Genomic DNA, 16,216 nt, shown 5'->3' on the forward strand with positions numbered 1-16,216 from the left:
GTACGGCATATTTTCATACAAGGAATATTTCAGTGGGAAATCTTTCAATGCTGGCACTGCCTCACATGTATCCTAGCACCATAGAGGATTTTGCTAGTTCTTGAAAGAAGTTAATTGTGCCTTAAGTTAGTTCAGCATAAATCGCACAATTTTTGATTGTTACTTTCACGTGCCCCTTTTTCAACTCTTCATAGGATGATTCCTAGATTGATTTCAATTGCTGTTTTCCTCCCATGTCAAATACAATGAAACAAGAATGAAGATCTTACCAAACTGTTTTGGCTTTCATTATGTAAAAAAACCAAGTGAGTGATAATTTTCAGGCTCACTGTTATGTGTCCCCGGAGAATATTTGTGGCTACAATCACAAAGGTTAAACAAATAAAATGAATGAAGTCATATATAACACTTCCTAGAGTAGTATGAGTTAAAGTGTTAAATTTAATTTTTATTTAACTTGATAGAAGATATAGATCACAACTTATCCATGGGTTTAAACAGCCACAAAAAAGTTAACTGACTTACTCTGGACCTAAGACTGCAAAGCAACAGCAGCTTTGAGTAAATAATTATTATTAAAATAACCATAATTAAACTGACAGCTTTTAGGAAAACTACATATCATGTTTAATAGATTTTTCCATACCAACAATTGATCTGTATGATCAGAGCTTTTTTTTTTCTTTTTCAGGACTGCTTTTTGCAAAAGTAATCAGTTAAATCAAGATGTGGCACTAAGATCTTCTCCATTATCATTTTTTCTAAATCAGTGAACAAGATGGTGGTGATAATAATGTTGGCATTAGTTTTGTTACCTTACACAGCTAGCAAATGTCCTGTTGATAAACGTGCAACTCGGGTGCTTCTTCCAATTCTTCACAAATATTACCATTCTGGAGAATTTAACATTGCCAGCATAACTTCTCAGAGCAACGTGCTTTCACGTGCATTATCGTATGAGAAAATACCATCTCCGGAGTACTTTGATGATATTCCGTAAGAACCTGGGATATATTTGAATAGCAATGTGTATCTCTCCTAACTCTCTGTCTGAGCAAGTTGCTTTATAGATGAACTTTTATTCCGATTCATACCATTTTTAATATGACCTCATTCTAGTTTTAGCAGAAAAGCATAATGATAGCATGTTTCTTTATTAATAGAAGCCATACATTCTGTTCTTAATAATGTTTGTGTCCTTCCCTGTTGTTTCTGAAGCTGGTCAGCTCAAGTTGTATTTTGTAACATCTTAAAGACTGTTGTGTGCTAATAAGGTTTTGGTTCTCCAACAAAAGCAGGACATGTTTTCTGATTATATTTATTTCAGGGTAGATTTGAAGACAAGAGCTGCAGCCCTTATGAAGATATATGTTAACCAATTTACTTTTTAACAGCAAGATTCTTTTGTAATCATTTATTTTGACTCCCAAAATTACATCTGTTGAGTTAGAATGTATAGCGGTTGCAATAGATTTTTCCCCACATTAGGGAAAATGACCAACTTTTCAAAACTGATAAACTATATTTTCAGTTTTGGGCAGAATTCTGAACTTGAATGAACAATTCTGGGAACTTGTTTGTGTTTTGGGTTATAAACAGCTGTTAATTATTCCCAATCCTTGACTTTTTAAAAGGATCTTTTTCTTCTTTCTGCTTCTCCTTCTTCTTAGCCCATTCGTGTGTTTGTGTGTCTGCATGTCTATGTGTGGGTGGGTAAGTGGGTGGCTGTTATATCCATGTGATAACACAACTATAAATTCTTCCTGCAAACTGAATCAAATGTTCTGAGTCCCTGAAAGTATGTGCCATCATATACCTGCTGGCCATGAAGATGCTATGCTAAGCTTTCTTCCGGTTGCTGTCCTAGTATATTGTCCTCCTTTTTGAACAGAATAGACCACATGAATCTAATTTTAACAATGCTCTGGAGCTCAGGTTAAGATATTCTACAAGGGAATGAACAAGAACACTGGGTTTTAAAATCATGAATCATGCAGAACTCTCTACGCAGCCCTGTGAAGGAATGAAGGAGGGTCATTTATAATCTTAACACAACTGTATGAATGGTTTGCCTTTACTGAATGCAGGCAGATTTCCCAAAACATGTAACAGAATTATTGTGTGCGTGCTGAGTAGAAGTTCCAAATTAAATTCACATACAAATTTCAAAAAGGGATACCTTACCAGAGTGCATTGTTTTCTCCCAAGTTACCCTTCCCGCCATAACAGCTACATAATTTATCTCAGATATAGCATCATTTGTTTGATATATATATTTAATACGTATTTTGCTACATTTAGCAATTTTGAAATGTGTGGTTATGTCTTATGTACTTCTTTGTAGGGTGTTGACTCAGCATTACCAGCATATCCTGGCACTGGTATTTGCTGTGAAAAAAATCAATGAAGACCCACATATTTTGCCAAACATCACTCTGGGCTTCCAGATCTATAACAGCCATTTCAGTGCAAGCTGGACTTATCTTGCCTCAATGGAACTGCTCTCCACCCAGAAGAGGTTCATTCCAAACTACAAGTGTGACAGGAGAAACAATGCAGTTGCCGTCATTGGGGGACCTAACTCAAATGTCTGCCTCCATATGGCCACCATCCTTGGTTTCTACAAGATTCCACAGGTAAAGGACATCTATATTTCTCACGCTTCCCTTATTGGCTTTATTACAATAAGGGGAAAACTATGTGGCTTTTTTAGAGTTGAGACTCATATGTTCACTTTCATCCTTCATAATTGAATGTCAGAATTCCTCTGCTTATAGAGACTAAAATATTTTTTCATGTGATCAAAATTTGTCTCATGTCCCCCGTTTCTTTGCAGAAGAAGGGCACACCTTCCAATTTGCCAAAATTGAGAGTAATAGATTTTATCCTTGACTTTTCATAATTTGATTTAGAAGACTTAGTTGCTAGAATCTAAAAATAACTAGCAATGCTTTCTGTGATCAAAAACTTGCACTAACGTGTTTACATATACAGAAGTATTTTGGGCAAACTGTTTTTTCTTGTTGCTATCTTCTATTGTTTTCTATTGATGTCTCATAGAAAACAGGATCACATGAAAACATAGGATCATGGCAGCTATATTATTACAGATATATTAACAGAATATCAGAGTTGGAAGGGAGGTTTTCTAACCCAACCCCCTGCTCAAGCAGGAAACCCTATACCATTTCAGACAAATGGTTGCTTAATCTCTTCTTAAAAACCTCCAGTGTTGGAGCACACACAACTTCTGGAGGCAAGATGTTCCACTGATGAATTGTTCTAATTGTCAGGAAATTTCTCCTTTGTTCTAGATTGGTTCTCTCTGTGATTAGTTTCCATCCATTGCTTTTTGTCCTGCCTTGAGATGCTTTGGAGAATAGGTTGAATCCCTCTTTTTTGGGGCAGCCCCTGAGATATTGGAAGACTGATATCATGTTCCCCCTCGTCCTTCTTTTCATTAAACTAGACCTACCCAATTCCAGCAACCATTCTTTGTATATTTTAGCCTACGGCCCCTAATCATCTTTGTTGCTCTTCTCTGTACTCTTTCTAGAGTCTTAATATCTTTTTTAAAAAATATTGTGGTGACCAAATATATTCACCCATAGATATTATGACATAATTTTTCAAAAATATTTTTGTTCTTTATTTTTTTAAAAAAGGTTACATATGGATCTGCTCCAGTACTGCATTACAGAAGCCAAGCTGGCTTTGTGCAACAGATGTTCCCAAGAGGCACTCATCAATATAATGGGATCCTGCACTTACTTCTGCATTTCAGATGGACATGGATTGGGGTGCTTTACCTTGATGATGACAACGGGGAAAGGTTTGTGCAGAATGTCCTTCCCTTTTTCTCTGAGAAGGGCATTTGTTTTGACTTCATACAAAGGCTCCCCAAACAAGGATTTACGGGGGAAATGCAGAAACTTATAGAAGAAGGACTTGCAACTTACAAGACCATTATGAGAAACAGTTCCAATGTTTTGCTCATACATGGAGAAATTCAGACAATGCCAATTTTGAGATTCATGATAGCAAGTTCAGTATATTTGGATATATCTTCAAAGCCAGGTGATAAAGTCTGGATGATGATGGCTCAAATGGATTTCACTTCCTTTGCTTTCCAGGGCAGCTGGAGCATAGACTTCCTTCTTGGTGCGATGTCCTTGGCAGTCCAGTCAAAGAAAGTGTTGGGATTTCGAGAGTTCCTTCAGACCAGAAATCCTATCTCAGATAAAGAAGACGGTTTTATCCAGAGCTTCTGGGAAAGTGTGTTTGAATGTTTTTTCTCAAGCCTCGCTTCAGAAAACACGTCTGAGAAAATCTGCACTGGGTTTGAAAAACTGGAGTCTCTTCCTGGTTCTCTTTTTGAAGTGAAGATGTCTGCTCATAGCTATAGCATGTACAATGCCGTCTATGCTATAGCACATGCTCTGCACCACATACATTTCTTGAAATTCAAGGAAAAAATAATGGTAAAGGGGCAGAGAAAGAAACTTCTCAATCAATACTCTTGGCAGGTACAGTATATGCCCTTAAATGTAAATACAGGATGACAGCAGTGTTCCTATATTTGATGGGCTGCCATGAAGAGGAGTGGATAAACTATTTTTCAAAGCACCAGAAGCAAGACAAGAAGCAATGGATGGAAACTAATCACAGAGAGAAGCAACCTAGATCTAAAGTAGAAATTTCCTAGCAGTGAGAACAATTAACCAGTGGAACAACCCATGGAACAACTTGTGAGCAGACTTGTCTTTAAAAGTTATGGGTGCTCCATTACTGGAGGCATTTTAGAAGAGTCTGGACTGTCATTTGTCTGAAATGATATAGAGTCTCTTGCTTGAGCAGGCGGTTGGACTAGTAGATCTCCAAGATCCCTTCCAACTCTGTTATTCTGTTCTTTCTAGTCTATTTTATATCACAACTGGAAAATAGCTTATCGTAGCTTTATATGCAAAGGTATAACTTATAGGCTACAATCTGTGAGTTAAGAAGGAGGAGGGTGGAGGAGGAAAGTAGCTGAGTCCCTGCTGATTGGACCTCCATTGAATTTAAACTGCCCAGAGATTGCTGGGAAGAGCTACAATCTGTGAGTTAAGAAGGAGGAGGGTGGAGAGGAAAGTAGCTGAGCCTCTGCTGATTGGACCTCCATTGCATTTAAACTGCCCAGAGGTTTAACTAAACCTAATTAACTAAAAATCAAAAACAGCAGTGGTACATTCAGGGCAAGTGTGTCTGAGATTCCTTTCATCTCAGAATGTCTGGCTTAGTTCAGTTGCCTTATTTTGCAGCTGTCTTTCACAGTACTCTTTTCAAACTGGGAAACTGTCCTATCTGTAAACAAATCACAAGTCTACAAGGACAGATTATTTATCTAGGGTCTGTAATCGGCACTCTTCAGGTAGAAATTATGTGTCCGGTTCAGCCTTTCTAATCTACTGAGCCTCCATATTGGATCTAATCCTCAGTAACAGAGATGAAATGATGGAAGGTGTTGAAGCTACAGGAACCTTGGGGGGAAGTGATCATGCAATATTGGAATTCAACATTCTGGAAGCACAAGCAATAGAACACAGTCAAACTAGAGTCTTGGACTTTAAGAGAACTAATTTCAATAAACTTATAGAGGGCTTGGGAAGGATTCCATGGATGAGAATCCTCAAGGGGAAAACAACTCAAGAAGCTTGCAAAATTTTGAAAAGTGAGATAATAAAAGCCCAGTCTAGCACAATACCAACCAAGAAGAAAAATAACAGCTCTCAAAATAAACCAGCATGGCTGCATAAAGAAATCTCTGATAAACTGAAAGATAAAAAGAACAAGTATAAAAAATGGAAAGAGGGGCACTTAACTAAGGCAGAATATCAGCAAATAGCCCGTGCCTGCAAAGATGAAGTGAGGAAAGCTAAGGCTCAAAATGAACTAAGACTTGTGACCAAAGTCAAAAATAACAAAAAAAGCTTCTTTCAATAGGTAAAAAACATGAAAAAAAGTTAATGAAATGATTGGTCCATTAATGGCGAAAAAGGGGCAAGAAGGTGAGAAAGCAGGGAGAAAGCAGAACTATTTAACTCATTTTTCACATCTGTCTTTACACAAAGGGACAGTCCAACCTATCAGAAACAGTACATAAAATAACAGATTAGAAACACAAGTTAAGATAATCAAGAAAGTAAGTAAGTGAGCACCTGTCCACCCTAGATGAGTTCAAATCACCAGGGCCAGATGGATTACACCCCAAGGTTCTGAAGGAACTGGCAGATGTGATCTCAGAACCACTGAACTATATTTTTCAAAGATCCTGGAGCACTGGGAAACTACCAGAGGATTGGAAAAGAGCTGATGTAGTTCCCATCTTCAAAAAAGGGAAAAAATTAGATCCAGGAAACTACAGACCTATCAACCTGACCTCAATACCTGGGAAGATTCTGGAAAAGATAATTAAACAATGAATCAGCAAACACCTAGAGGCAAACACAGTTATTATTAAAAGCCAACATGGGTTTGCAAAAACAGATCATGCCAGACAAATCTTATTGCATTTTTGACCAAATTAGTGGATCAGAGGAATGCTGTGGATATAATTTACTTGGACTTCAGTAAGGTATTTGGCAAAGTAGATCACAACCTAGTACTTGATAAGATAGAAAAATGCAGGTTAGACAGCATCACTACCAGATGGATCCGTAGCTGGCTGACCGGCCGTGCTCAGTGAGTGGTCCTCAGTGGACTTGCATCTACATGGAGGGAAGTGTGTAGTGGGGTGCCCCAGGGCTCTGTTCTGGGCCAGTGCTCTTCAACATCTTCATCAATGATTTGGACGAAGGGATAGATGGGGAACTCATCAAATTTGCAGATGACACCAAGCTGGCAGGAATAGCTAACACTCCAGAAGACAGGCTTAGGATACAGGAGGATCTGGACAGACTTGAACACTGGGCACTATTAAACATAAGGAACGGTTGCTAGAATTGGGTATGTCTAGTTTAAAGAAGAGAAGGACAAGGGGGGACATGATAGCAGTATTCCAATATCTCAGGGGCTGCCATAAAGAAGAGGGAATCAAGCTAGTTTCCAAAGCACCTGAAGGCAGGACAAGAAGCAACGGGTGGAAACTAATCAAGGAGAGAAGCAACCTAGAACTAAGGAGAAACTTCCTGACAGTGAGAACAATTAATCAGTGGAACAGCCTGCCTCCAGAAGCAGTAAATGGTCCAACACTGGAAGTTTTTAAGAAGAGACTGGACAGCCATTTGTCCGAAACGGCGTAGGGTTTCGTGCCTGAGCAGGGGGTTGGACTAGATGACCTCCAAGGTCCCTTCCAACTTTACTACTACTACTACTATTACTACTACTACTACTGCTACTACTACTATTACTACTATCAGACAGGATTGAGAACAATATAGTTCCCTCTGTTGACTTTGGATGGGCAACTCCATTCTACTCCAAACTTTGTATCAATCTGAGAATCCCAATTTCAGTCTCTGATATTTAGTCACTCACTAAAAAATAATGAGACAGAGATCAGAGCTGATTTGATCCTAAAGATCACTTTGATCTCAAGAGATACTCTCATGGATGTTCCCAGAAAAAATTAAATGCTGGATTAGAAATAAATGTTTGTTTTATGTGTACTAATTTCCACAATGTTGCAATTCATTTCTCTGCAATTCATTTTTCCCCCACTGGAAGAAAACACTACGTTTGTCAGTTCTGTACTTCTAGTCCAGTATTTTTCAACCACATGAACTTTAAGATGCATAGACTTTAAGTTACAGACTTCTTCAGTTAGTTGGAGTTCACACATTTAAGTTGCTGAATTTGAGAACCACTGCTCTAGTTTAATAGGATATTGTAGGAGTTGACTAGGCTGAGCCCAATGGAGGGGGTCAAGGACATCATCAATTTGGAGTCCCTTCATGCCCTTAAAAGATCTAAGTCTAGCCCTCCTTGAGTTCCACTGACTCTTAGGATAGAGCTGGAAGGGATCTTGGAGGTCTTCTAGTCCAGCCCCCTGCTCAAGCAGAAGGACCTGTACCATGTCAGATAAGTGACTGTCTAGTCTCTTCTTAAGAACGTCCAGTGATGGAGCACCCATGATTTCTGAAGGTTCCACTGTCCTCTTATCTGCCACTATTTTGCTTTGACCATTAGTAGTTCAGATACCTGCAAAAAGATAGCATGGAATAAACCTGTACTCATTTGAATGATCTTGGTTCCCGATTTCCTCTGTCTCACAAGATATATTAGCAATTCTATATTGATTTTTAAAAATTATGACATTAAAATATTCAGTAATAGAATATTATCTCCTTGTTGATCCCTGCCTGGTGTTTTAAAACTTTTCCCCAAATTTGATCTTAGCTTCATCACATTCTACGAAAAGTATCATTCAACAACAGTGCTGGAGAGAAAATTTCCTTTGATCAAAGTGGAGAAAGAAAAGCTGGATTTGATATTATCAACTGGATAACATTCCCAAATCAGTCTTTCTTGAAAGCAAAAGTTGGAAAGATTGACCCATATGCTTCTTCAAAGAGTATATTCTCCATTAACAACAATAGCATTATATGGCCCAAGAAGTTCAATCATGTAAGGATCCACCTATTTCCTGAGGTATTTCCAAATGTAATAGTATCTGGGAATGACCTTGGGAAGAGCCAAGACAAGGGACCAATCAGATAAGAGGTAGTTTAGCCCACAGAAGCAAAGGGGTATGGCAAAAATCTCAGAAGGGATTGTCCCTTGTTTTTTGATGAGTAAAGGGAGACATGTACTTTCAGACTTGCAAAATTTTGTTAGCATAATCTTACAATAAAGTAGACTTAGTTCATCTAAGCTTCCTGTCTGGACTACCATGCATGTCTAACACAGATGTCGTAGCCATGTGTGGTCAAGGAAATCATTGGCATTGGTCCTAGAAGCTGGATTGCAGAGGAGCAATGGAAGTCTCCCAAACAGTTTTGCCTCCTCACCTTAATGGGCTAAAAAGAGATAATATGCAGCATAATCTTTCCTAACGCTTCTAAGGCAACACTTCACACATGTGTCAGCATGCTGTCTTCTACGCACGAAAAGAGAAAGGGTAGTCTCTTAACATTCAATTTGGGGAACATAAAAGTATTTAATTTCACATTTTCTCAGGTTTCTTAAGTGACATTTATCCAAATGAAGGTTTAAGGCAATCTTGAGATAAATATCAATTATTAAAGAAGTTAAGTGACAGCCTAACTCACTAGAACCATCCCTTATGACGAGCATGAGAATTGGGCGAAACAATAATCATACAGTGCAGTAAATGAATATTGCTATTTATTTGATTTAGTTTTGCTTTTTATATGTTTGATACATATTTATTGATACAACTACTTGATTTTTTTACATTAAGACACAACCTATTTCAGTATGTAACGATAACTGCCATCAAGGATTTTATAAAATGAAGAAGGAGGGGAAGCCCTTTTGCTGTTATGATTGCCTTCCATGTCCAGAAGGAAAGATTTCATCCCAGAAAGGTGAGAAAAAATGAACCTAGAATTTTCAAATGCTTTGATATTTAGCACATGCAGTTCCTTTGCATTTAAAATGATGTATGTAATTCATTAGCATCATATTAAACAGTTCAGTTTGGGTTTTGTAGTATGGGTTAAAGATTCTATCCAATTTGTGAAGGAGCAAACACATGGAGAAGGAGAACAAAACAATAAGTATTTAATCCTTAAACATTATGTTTGGAATATTTATCTTGGCCTTTTTTTTTGAAGGCCTGAAACTGCAAGACCACCATTTCCTCCAAACCATTTGGCCCACCCAGTGTACATATTACGCTACTCTCTTTATTCTGTGAGACGAAAGGGACTGAGGTCTTTTCCAATAATCAATTGCCAGAGCAATAAAGAATTAAACAAGAGTTAAAGACAGCTTACTGGACCATAGTGGATGGAAGTAACTATTTGTAACAAGGGAATCAAGAACTTGTTAAGCCTGGCTTCATTCAATTAATAGTGAAGGATCCTGTATTTGGTCCTTCACAAGGTGGAAAGACATGCACAGTCTTTAGATAATCCCAACTTGAACTGTTGGTCCTTCACAAGGTGGGAAAGACATGCACAGTCTATAGATAATTCCAACTTGAACTGTTGGAGAAGGTTTAACATTCATAATAAATTTATTCACCATTTTTATAAGTGATAATTAAGGTTTGTTTTGTTTCTACTAAAGTTGACTGATAAGATTTAAAATTTTAATCCAATTTATCTCCTTCATAGTTTTGTCATTACAGAAAAAATATTTGAAATGAATTAAATTGTTCATATATATTTTCTCTTCCAGACATGGTTGACTGTGTTCGTTGTCCAGAAGGACAATTTCCAAATGATGCTAAAGATGGATGTCTTCTGAAAAATATCACTTATCTGTCTTATAGAGAACCTTTAGGATTTGGTTTGACTATTCTTGCCCTCTCACTTTTTTTAATTACTGTATTGATGCTGTTGATATTTATTAGACATCAGGGTACTCCCATTGTCAAAGCCAATAACAGGAATCTCACTTATGCTCTCCTTATTTCTCTTCTGCTCTCATTCCTTTGTGCTTTACTATTCATTGGCCAGCCCAGAAAGTTGACCTGTCTTTTTCGACAAAGTGCCTTTGGTATCATCTTTACATTTGCTGTATCTTGTGTCTTGGCCAAAACCATCATTGTGGTTCTAGCTTTTAAGGCCACAAAGCCTGATTCCCAAATGAGGAAGTATATGAGAAAGCCACTGGCTACTTCTATTGTTTTTTTATGCTCCTTTGTCCAAATTGTTATTTGTACCATATGGTTGATAATTACTCCCCCATTCCCTGATTTTGATATGCATTCTTTAGCCGAAGAAATTCTACTGGAATGTAATGAAGGCTCAATAGTCATGTTTTACTGTGTCCTCAGCTTTATGGGTTTCTTGGCACTTCTGAGCTTCACTGTGGCTTTCTTTGCCAGAAATTTGCCAGATACATTTAATGAAGCCAAGTTTATCACCTTCAGTATGCTGATGTTTTGCTCTGTTTGGCTAACTTTTGTTCCTGCATACTTGAGTGCAAAGGGAAAATACATACTGGCTGTGGAAATCTTCTCCATTTTGGTGTCCAGTGCTGCATTACTAATTTGTATGTTTCTTCCCAAAAGCTATATTATATTGGTAAAACCAGAACTGAATAATAGAGATCAGCTGATAAGAATAAAGAACTAAAAAATATACAGTGTGTCCAGGGGTCGGCCTTAAATATATTAAGAACTTTGCAAGTTTACTTCTTTGTAAAGTTGTGGTAAAACTAGAATTGTTCTAGTGATTACCACAATATATACAAAAATGTTGAAACTCTGGAAAGAGTGCAGAGAAGAGCAACAAGAATGATTAGGGGGCTGGAGGCTTAAAATATATGAAGTCGGTTACAGGATGGGTATCTAGTCTAATGAAAAGAAGGACAACAGTGTTCCAATATTTGAGGGTGTCAAGTTATTTTCCAAAGGGAAGACAAGAAATAATGGATTTAGCCAAGGACAGAAGCAACCTAGAACTAAGAGAAATTTCCTTATGGTGAGTGCAATCAACCAATGGAACGGCTTGCCATGTGGGTGTTTCACTGGAAGATTTCAAAAAGAGACAGGATAACCATTATATCTGTGGTATGGGGTCTCCTGCTCATGCAGGGGTTGGACTAGAAGAACTCCAATGTGCTCTATTATTCTATGTTCTTTGTTCTAACTAATCTAGTTCTATCTCACTATATTTGCCTACCACGGCCCAATGTATTTGGTTACTGATCATCTTCTCATCTGCTAATGCAATAGCTCATGGTGTGAGATCCTCAACCTTGCTGGCATACCACAGCCCAGTACTGCTTGTTTGTGTGGACCAATCCATGGACTGGGGTTGGGGATCCCTGCCTTATTCCCGTTACATAAGGAAATGTTTATTTTATTTTCTAAAATGTAGTTATTGCCTACCTTGCTGTGGGGCTATTCTAGGCAGAATTTTTCCACATTATTCCATTTCTTGACAAAAAAATATGTATCTTTGCATCCTTCTAATGTATGGACACCATTACTGTAATATATATGAGACAGGAAATTCAGGATTTGACAATATTCTTGTTACTGTAAGACAGAGTTTCTTCACAAATAAAATCCTTGATTGGTTACTGCATGGGTAGGATCCTGAGCTGGAAATTTGTAGTATTAAATTTGTATTTGAGGAGCCATCCCACCCCAATGGGACTATCCTCACACTAGCAGAAGAGGCCAACTACAGATCCTGTCTGCTAAGAAATTCTGGTGTGTGTGTGTGTGTGTGTGTGTGTGTGTGTGTGTGTGTGTGTATGTGTGTGTGTGTGTGTGTGATAGAGAAGCAGCTTTTTCACTGTGGCCCTATCCCTATGGTACACTCTACCTCTGGAGGTGAGAACTTCTCTGATTCTTTGGGCCTTCTGAAAAGATATTAAAATCTTGACTTGCTGGTTGACTTGGAACCCTAAGAGGGACATTCACCATTGGAGGTGGTTGATAGGGTAAGAAGGCATCATCCCTATGCAGTCTGGCTTCTACTCTTAGTTTTTTTCTATAAGTAGTTCTAAAATTTTAATTTGGATTTTAATTGTTTTTCTATTTGTCTTTTTTATAATCTGTAACCCACCCAGAGTTGCTTTATAAGGGAGATGGGTAGCATAAACATTTAATAAATAAATAAATATTGTAAATAAATATTGCAAATAAACAAACAAACAAATAAATAAATATTGAAGTTTCTAATTTCTCCTCTTCTCATCTAAAATGTTTGGAAATGTAGACTATCCAAAACTATAAATGATCTAGATGGAATAGTTATACAAATTAATATCTATTGTTGTTGCTCACATTATGTCAGTAAATAATAATAATAATAATAATAATAATAATAATAATAATAATAATAATAATAATAATAATAGTGCCTGGAGATAGCAGAATAGACGAGAAAGACCTGAAGAAGATAACAAAATACAAAGACCTACAAATAGAAATAGAAAGACTGTGGCAAAAGCAAGCAAGGGTAGTACCAATAGTCATAGGCTCCTTGGGTGCAATCCCAAAACAACTGGAGCACCACGTGAACACCATTGGCATTGACAAATTCGCTATTAGTCAATTGCAAAAGGCGACCTAATCCTGTGATTAGAGACTGAGGGACTAATTCTGGCTGCACAAGACCAAGCCTTAAGGACAAATGCATACAAAGTCAAAATTGAGAAGACAGCAACAGACAGTAAGTGCCGCCTATGCAAAGAAGCCGACGAAACAGTGGACCACTTGGTAAGCTGTTGCAAGAAGATTGCACAGACTGATTACAAGCAGTGGCATGACAAAGTAGCAACAATGGTGCATTGGAAGATCTGCAAAAAAAATCATTTGCCTGTAAGCAAAAACTGGTGGGATCATAAAATAGAGAAAGTCATAGAAAATGATAAAATTAAACTGCTCTGGGACTTCAGAATTCAAACAGACAAGCACCTGCAACATAACACCCCAGACTTAACAATTGTCGATACGAAAGACAAAAAAGTCTGGATAGTGGACGTGGCAGTGCCTGGAGATAGCAGAATAGAAGAGAAAGAACTGGAGAAGATAACAAAATACAAAGACCTACAAATAGAAATAGAAAGACTGTGGCAAAAGCAAGCAAGGGTAGTACCAATAGTAATAGGCTCCTTGGGTGCAATCCCCAAAAAACAGGAGCACCACTTGAACACCATTGGCATTGACAAATTCGCTATTAGTCAATTGCAAAAGGCGACCTAATCCTGTGATGATATCTGTAATACCATCAAACATCCACATCTGCCTATCCCAGGTCCTGGATAAGGACTTGATAGGTAGACAAAATGCCAAATCCAGTCTGAACGTCTGGCTGACTGTGTGATGATCAACAACAACAACAACAAACAATCATCATCATCATCATCATCATCCCCCAGTGAGGCACTACCTTGACGTGGTTGTGGGGCTTGTGTACTCTGAGGAAGATGAGAGCTATGCCACTTACTCTCTTATCCCCAGTAGAACCCATAACTTGGGGGAATGGAAATACAAATTCATAAAGAACCATGAAAGATATGAGATTCAGACCTCACTAATTAGCTTTGAAGATACCTGCCAAGCTTACACCACTATAAAGCCCAGGAAATGACTCATATATCTCTTGTCTTGAAGACTTGCTTAAGCCAAATATTCACATCTGTGCTGAGGAAAAGGATGAAAACCAATAGTTTAAAAAACATAATATTTATTCATTTGTTTGTTTTTAATTTGTTTATTATTAATGTATTTGACAATCTTTAATTTTCATCTAACTAACAAACTTCACGTATTTATTTCCTTCAGTTTTAATAAACATAAGTTGTCAAGTAAATCCAAAGGAAGAACATATAACCAATAATAATGGATAATTAGACATTACCAGCCTAAGAAACAATTTCACAATCATTCCCCTGATTTTGCCATTAGATGTTCCTTAGTGTTTAGATCTGGTCTCAGGATGATAATGTAGCACTTGGGGAAAAAAATGCAGCTCAATAGTCCAGCACCAGAGGCCAAGATGGAGAAGACCTGCACGGCCACCATGTATTTTCCCTTAGTACTCAGGTAGGTAGGGAGGAAGGAGACCCAGACACTGCAGAAGACCAGCATGCTGAAAGTGATCAGCTTGGCTTCATTGAAACCTCCAGGAAGATTCCTGGCCAGGAAAGCCACAGTGAAGCAAATTGCAGCAAGGAAGCCCATGTAGCCAAGGACAATATAAAACATGATGACAGAGCCTTCGTTGCATTGAAGGATAATCTCTCCAGGCTGGGAGTGCAGATCAGAGTCAGGAAATGGGGGAGAAGCTCCCAACCACATGGCACAGATGAGAATCTGGACAGCAGAACAAGAAAGGATGATGGAGTTGGCCAAGCTCTTCCCCAACCATCTTTTCACTTTATTGCCTGGCTTTGAGGCTAGGAATGCCAGCACTACTGTGATCGTTTTGGCCAACACAGACGAAACAGCTACTGAGAAGACAATGCTGAACACTGTTTGTCGGAGAAGGCAGGTGGCTTTCCTTGGTCGGCCAATGAAGAAAAAGGAGGATAAGAAGCAAAGCAGAAGGGAGACCAGGAGGATGTAGGAGAGGTCCCGGTTGTTGGCTTTGACAATAGGAGTTTCAAGGTATTTAATAAATATGAATAAAACAAAGCCTGTGATTAGGAACAAGAGAAGAGCAAAGGAGATGAGGATGATGCTGAGATGTTCTTCATAGGAAAGGAAGGTTATTCTTTTAGAGATACACTGGATTCGGTTCTTGGTTGGATATTGATCATCTGGGCAGTTGTTACATTTTGTGGTATCTGAGAAAAGAAAGTAATATTTCTTTTACAGTCTTTCAAATTTCAAGAAAAACTTTGGATAAGATGTGATATAAAGAGAACAGAAAAGCCTCAGTAAATGGAATATACTTACACAACAAGAGCCAAAAAAAAATACCCAATACATACAACTATAAAAAGAACAAGAACAATATAAATTCAAAAGAAAATCTATCTGGTGCTGCATCCTCCCTTTTCTGAAGTAATCCACCAGATTCGTATCCTGCACTGACTTTATTTTATCTCAAATAGTTGGGAGAAGTAGCATGTGTTCAGAGGTTTAAGAGGATGGGGACCTATTCAATTTCAAGGGGAAATGGATCCTATAAGGCAGGAACTGCAGCAGAAAAGGAAGGCTTCTGATGATGCATAAAGTGGGAATCCTTTAAGGGAACAGACCGTTTGCATGCCAATTATTATATGCAGATGCCCTAGTTCTGTTTAATGGAGGCTTTGAAAGGTGAATTTAGTTGCACCTGGAAAGAAACTGTGATTCTGTGCAGCCTGCACAGTTGGGGTGTCCTATGGAAGAACACATGGAAACTCAACACTGTGCATGCCTTTGCATTTTGGACTATTTGTAAATTCCAAGTGAATCCTGAATCCTCTATTTGGTTTTCATTGTTCCTTTAACTCAACATCTCTACCTCTATTATTCCTCCCAATTAGATATTGCAGCTTATAAGGATATATGATCTTACTAAAGATTAACTAATTAAATGAATGATTGATAGATGCATCTATCAGCCTGTAATGTAAAGTTGGTTTAGGTAAACAAATC

At 38.0% G+C, this 16,216-nt stretch overlaps 1 protein-coding gene across 1 annotated transcript; it reads left to right on the plus strand.

Annotated features, from left to right (window-relative positions):
- Positions 1 to 778: 778 nt before the first annotated feature.
- On the plus strand, positions 779 to 11,246 carry LOC120298776 (vomeronasal type-2 receptor 26-like). Its single transcript, XM_039322810.1, has 5 exons — positions 779 to 996; positions 2,345 to 2,636; positions 3,666 to 4,526; positions 8,377 to 8,551; positions 10,345 to 11,246. The coding sequence occupies exons 1-5, from the start codon at positions 779 to 781 to the stop codon at positions 11,244 to 11,246; spliced, it is 2,448 nt and encodes an 815-aa protein (XP_039178744.1).
- Positions 11,247 to 16,216: the final 4,970 nt, after the last annotated feature.

This window comes from Crotalus tigris, unplaced genomic scaffold (assembly GCF_016545835.1).
Source record: "Crotalus tigris isolate CLP2741 ecotype Arizona unplaced genomic scaffold, ASM1654583v1 scf7180000024127.62502, whole genome shotgun sequence".
Lineage (NCBI taxonomy): Eukaryota > Metazoa > Chordata > Lepidosauria > Squamata > Viperidae > Crotalus > Crotalus tigris.

Bases quoted from the DNA above. Each gene is read 5' to 3' on its own strand.
- LOC120298776 (XM_039322810.1), top strand. From the start codon at position 779: ATGGTGGTGATAATAATGTTGGCATTAGTTTTGTTACCTTACACAGCT. The intron at 4,527-8,376 runs GTACAGTATATG...ATTTGATCTTAG, and splicing joins TCAATCAATACTCTTGGCAG to CTTCATCACATTCTACGAAA. The intron at 8,552-10,344 runs GTATATTCTCCA...TTTCTCTTCCAG, and splicing joins CCCATATGCTTCTTCAAAGA to ACATGGTTGACTGTGTTCGT.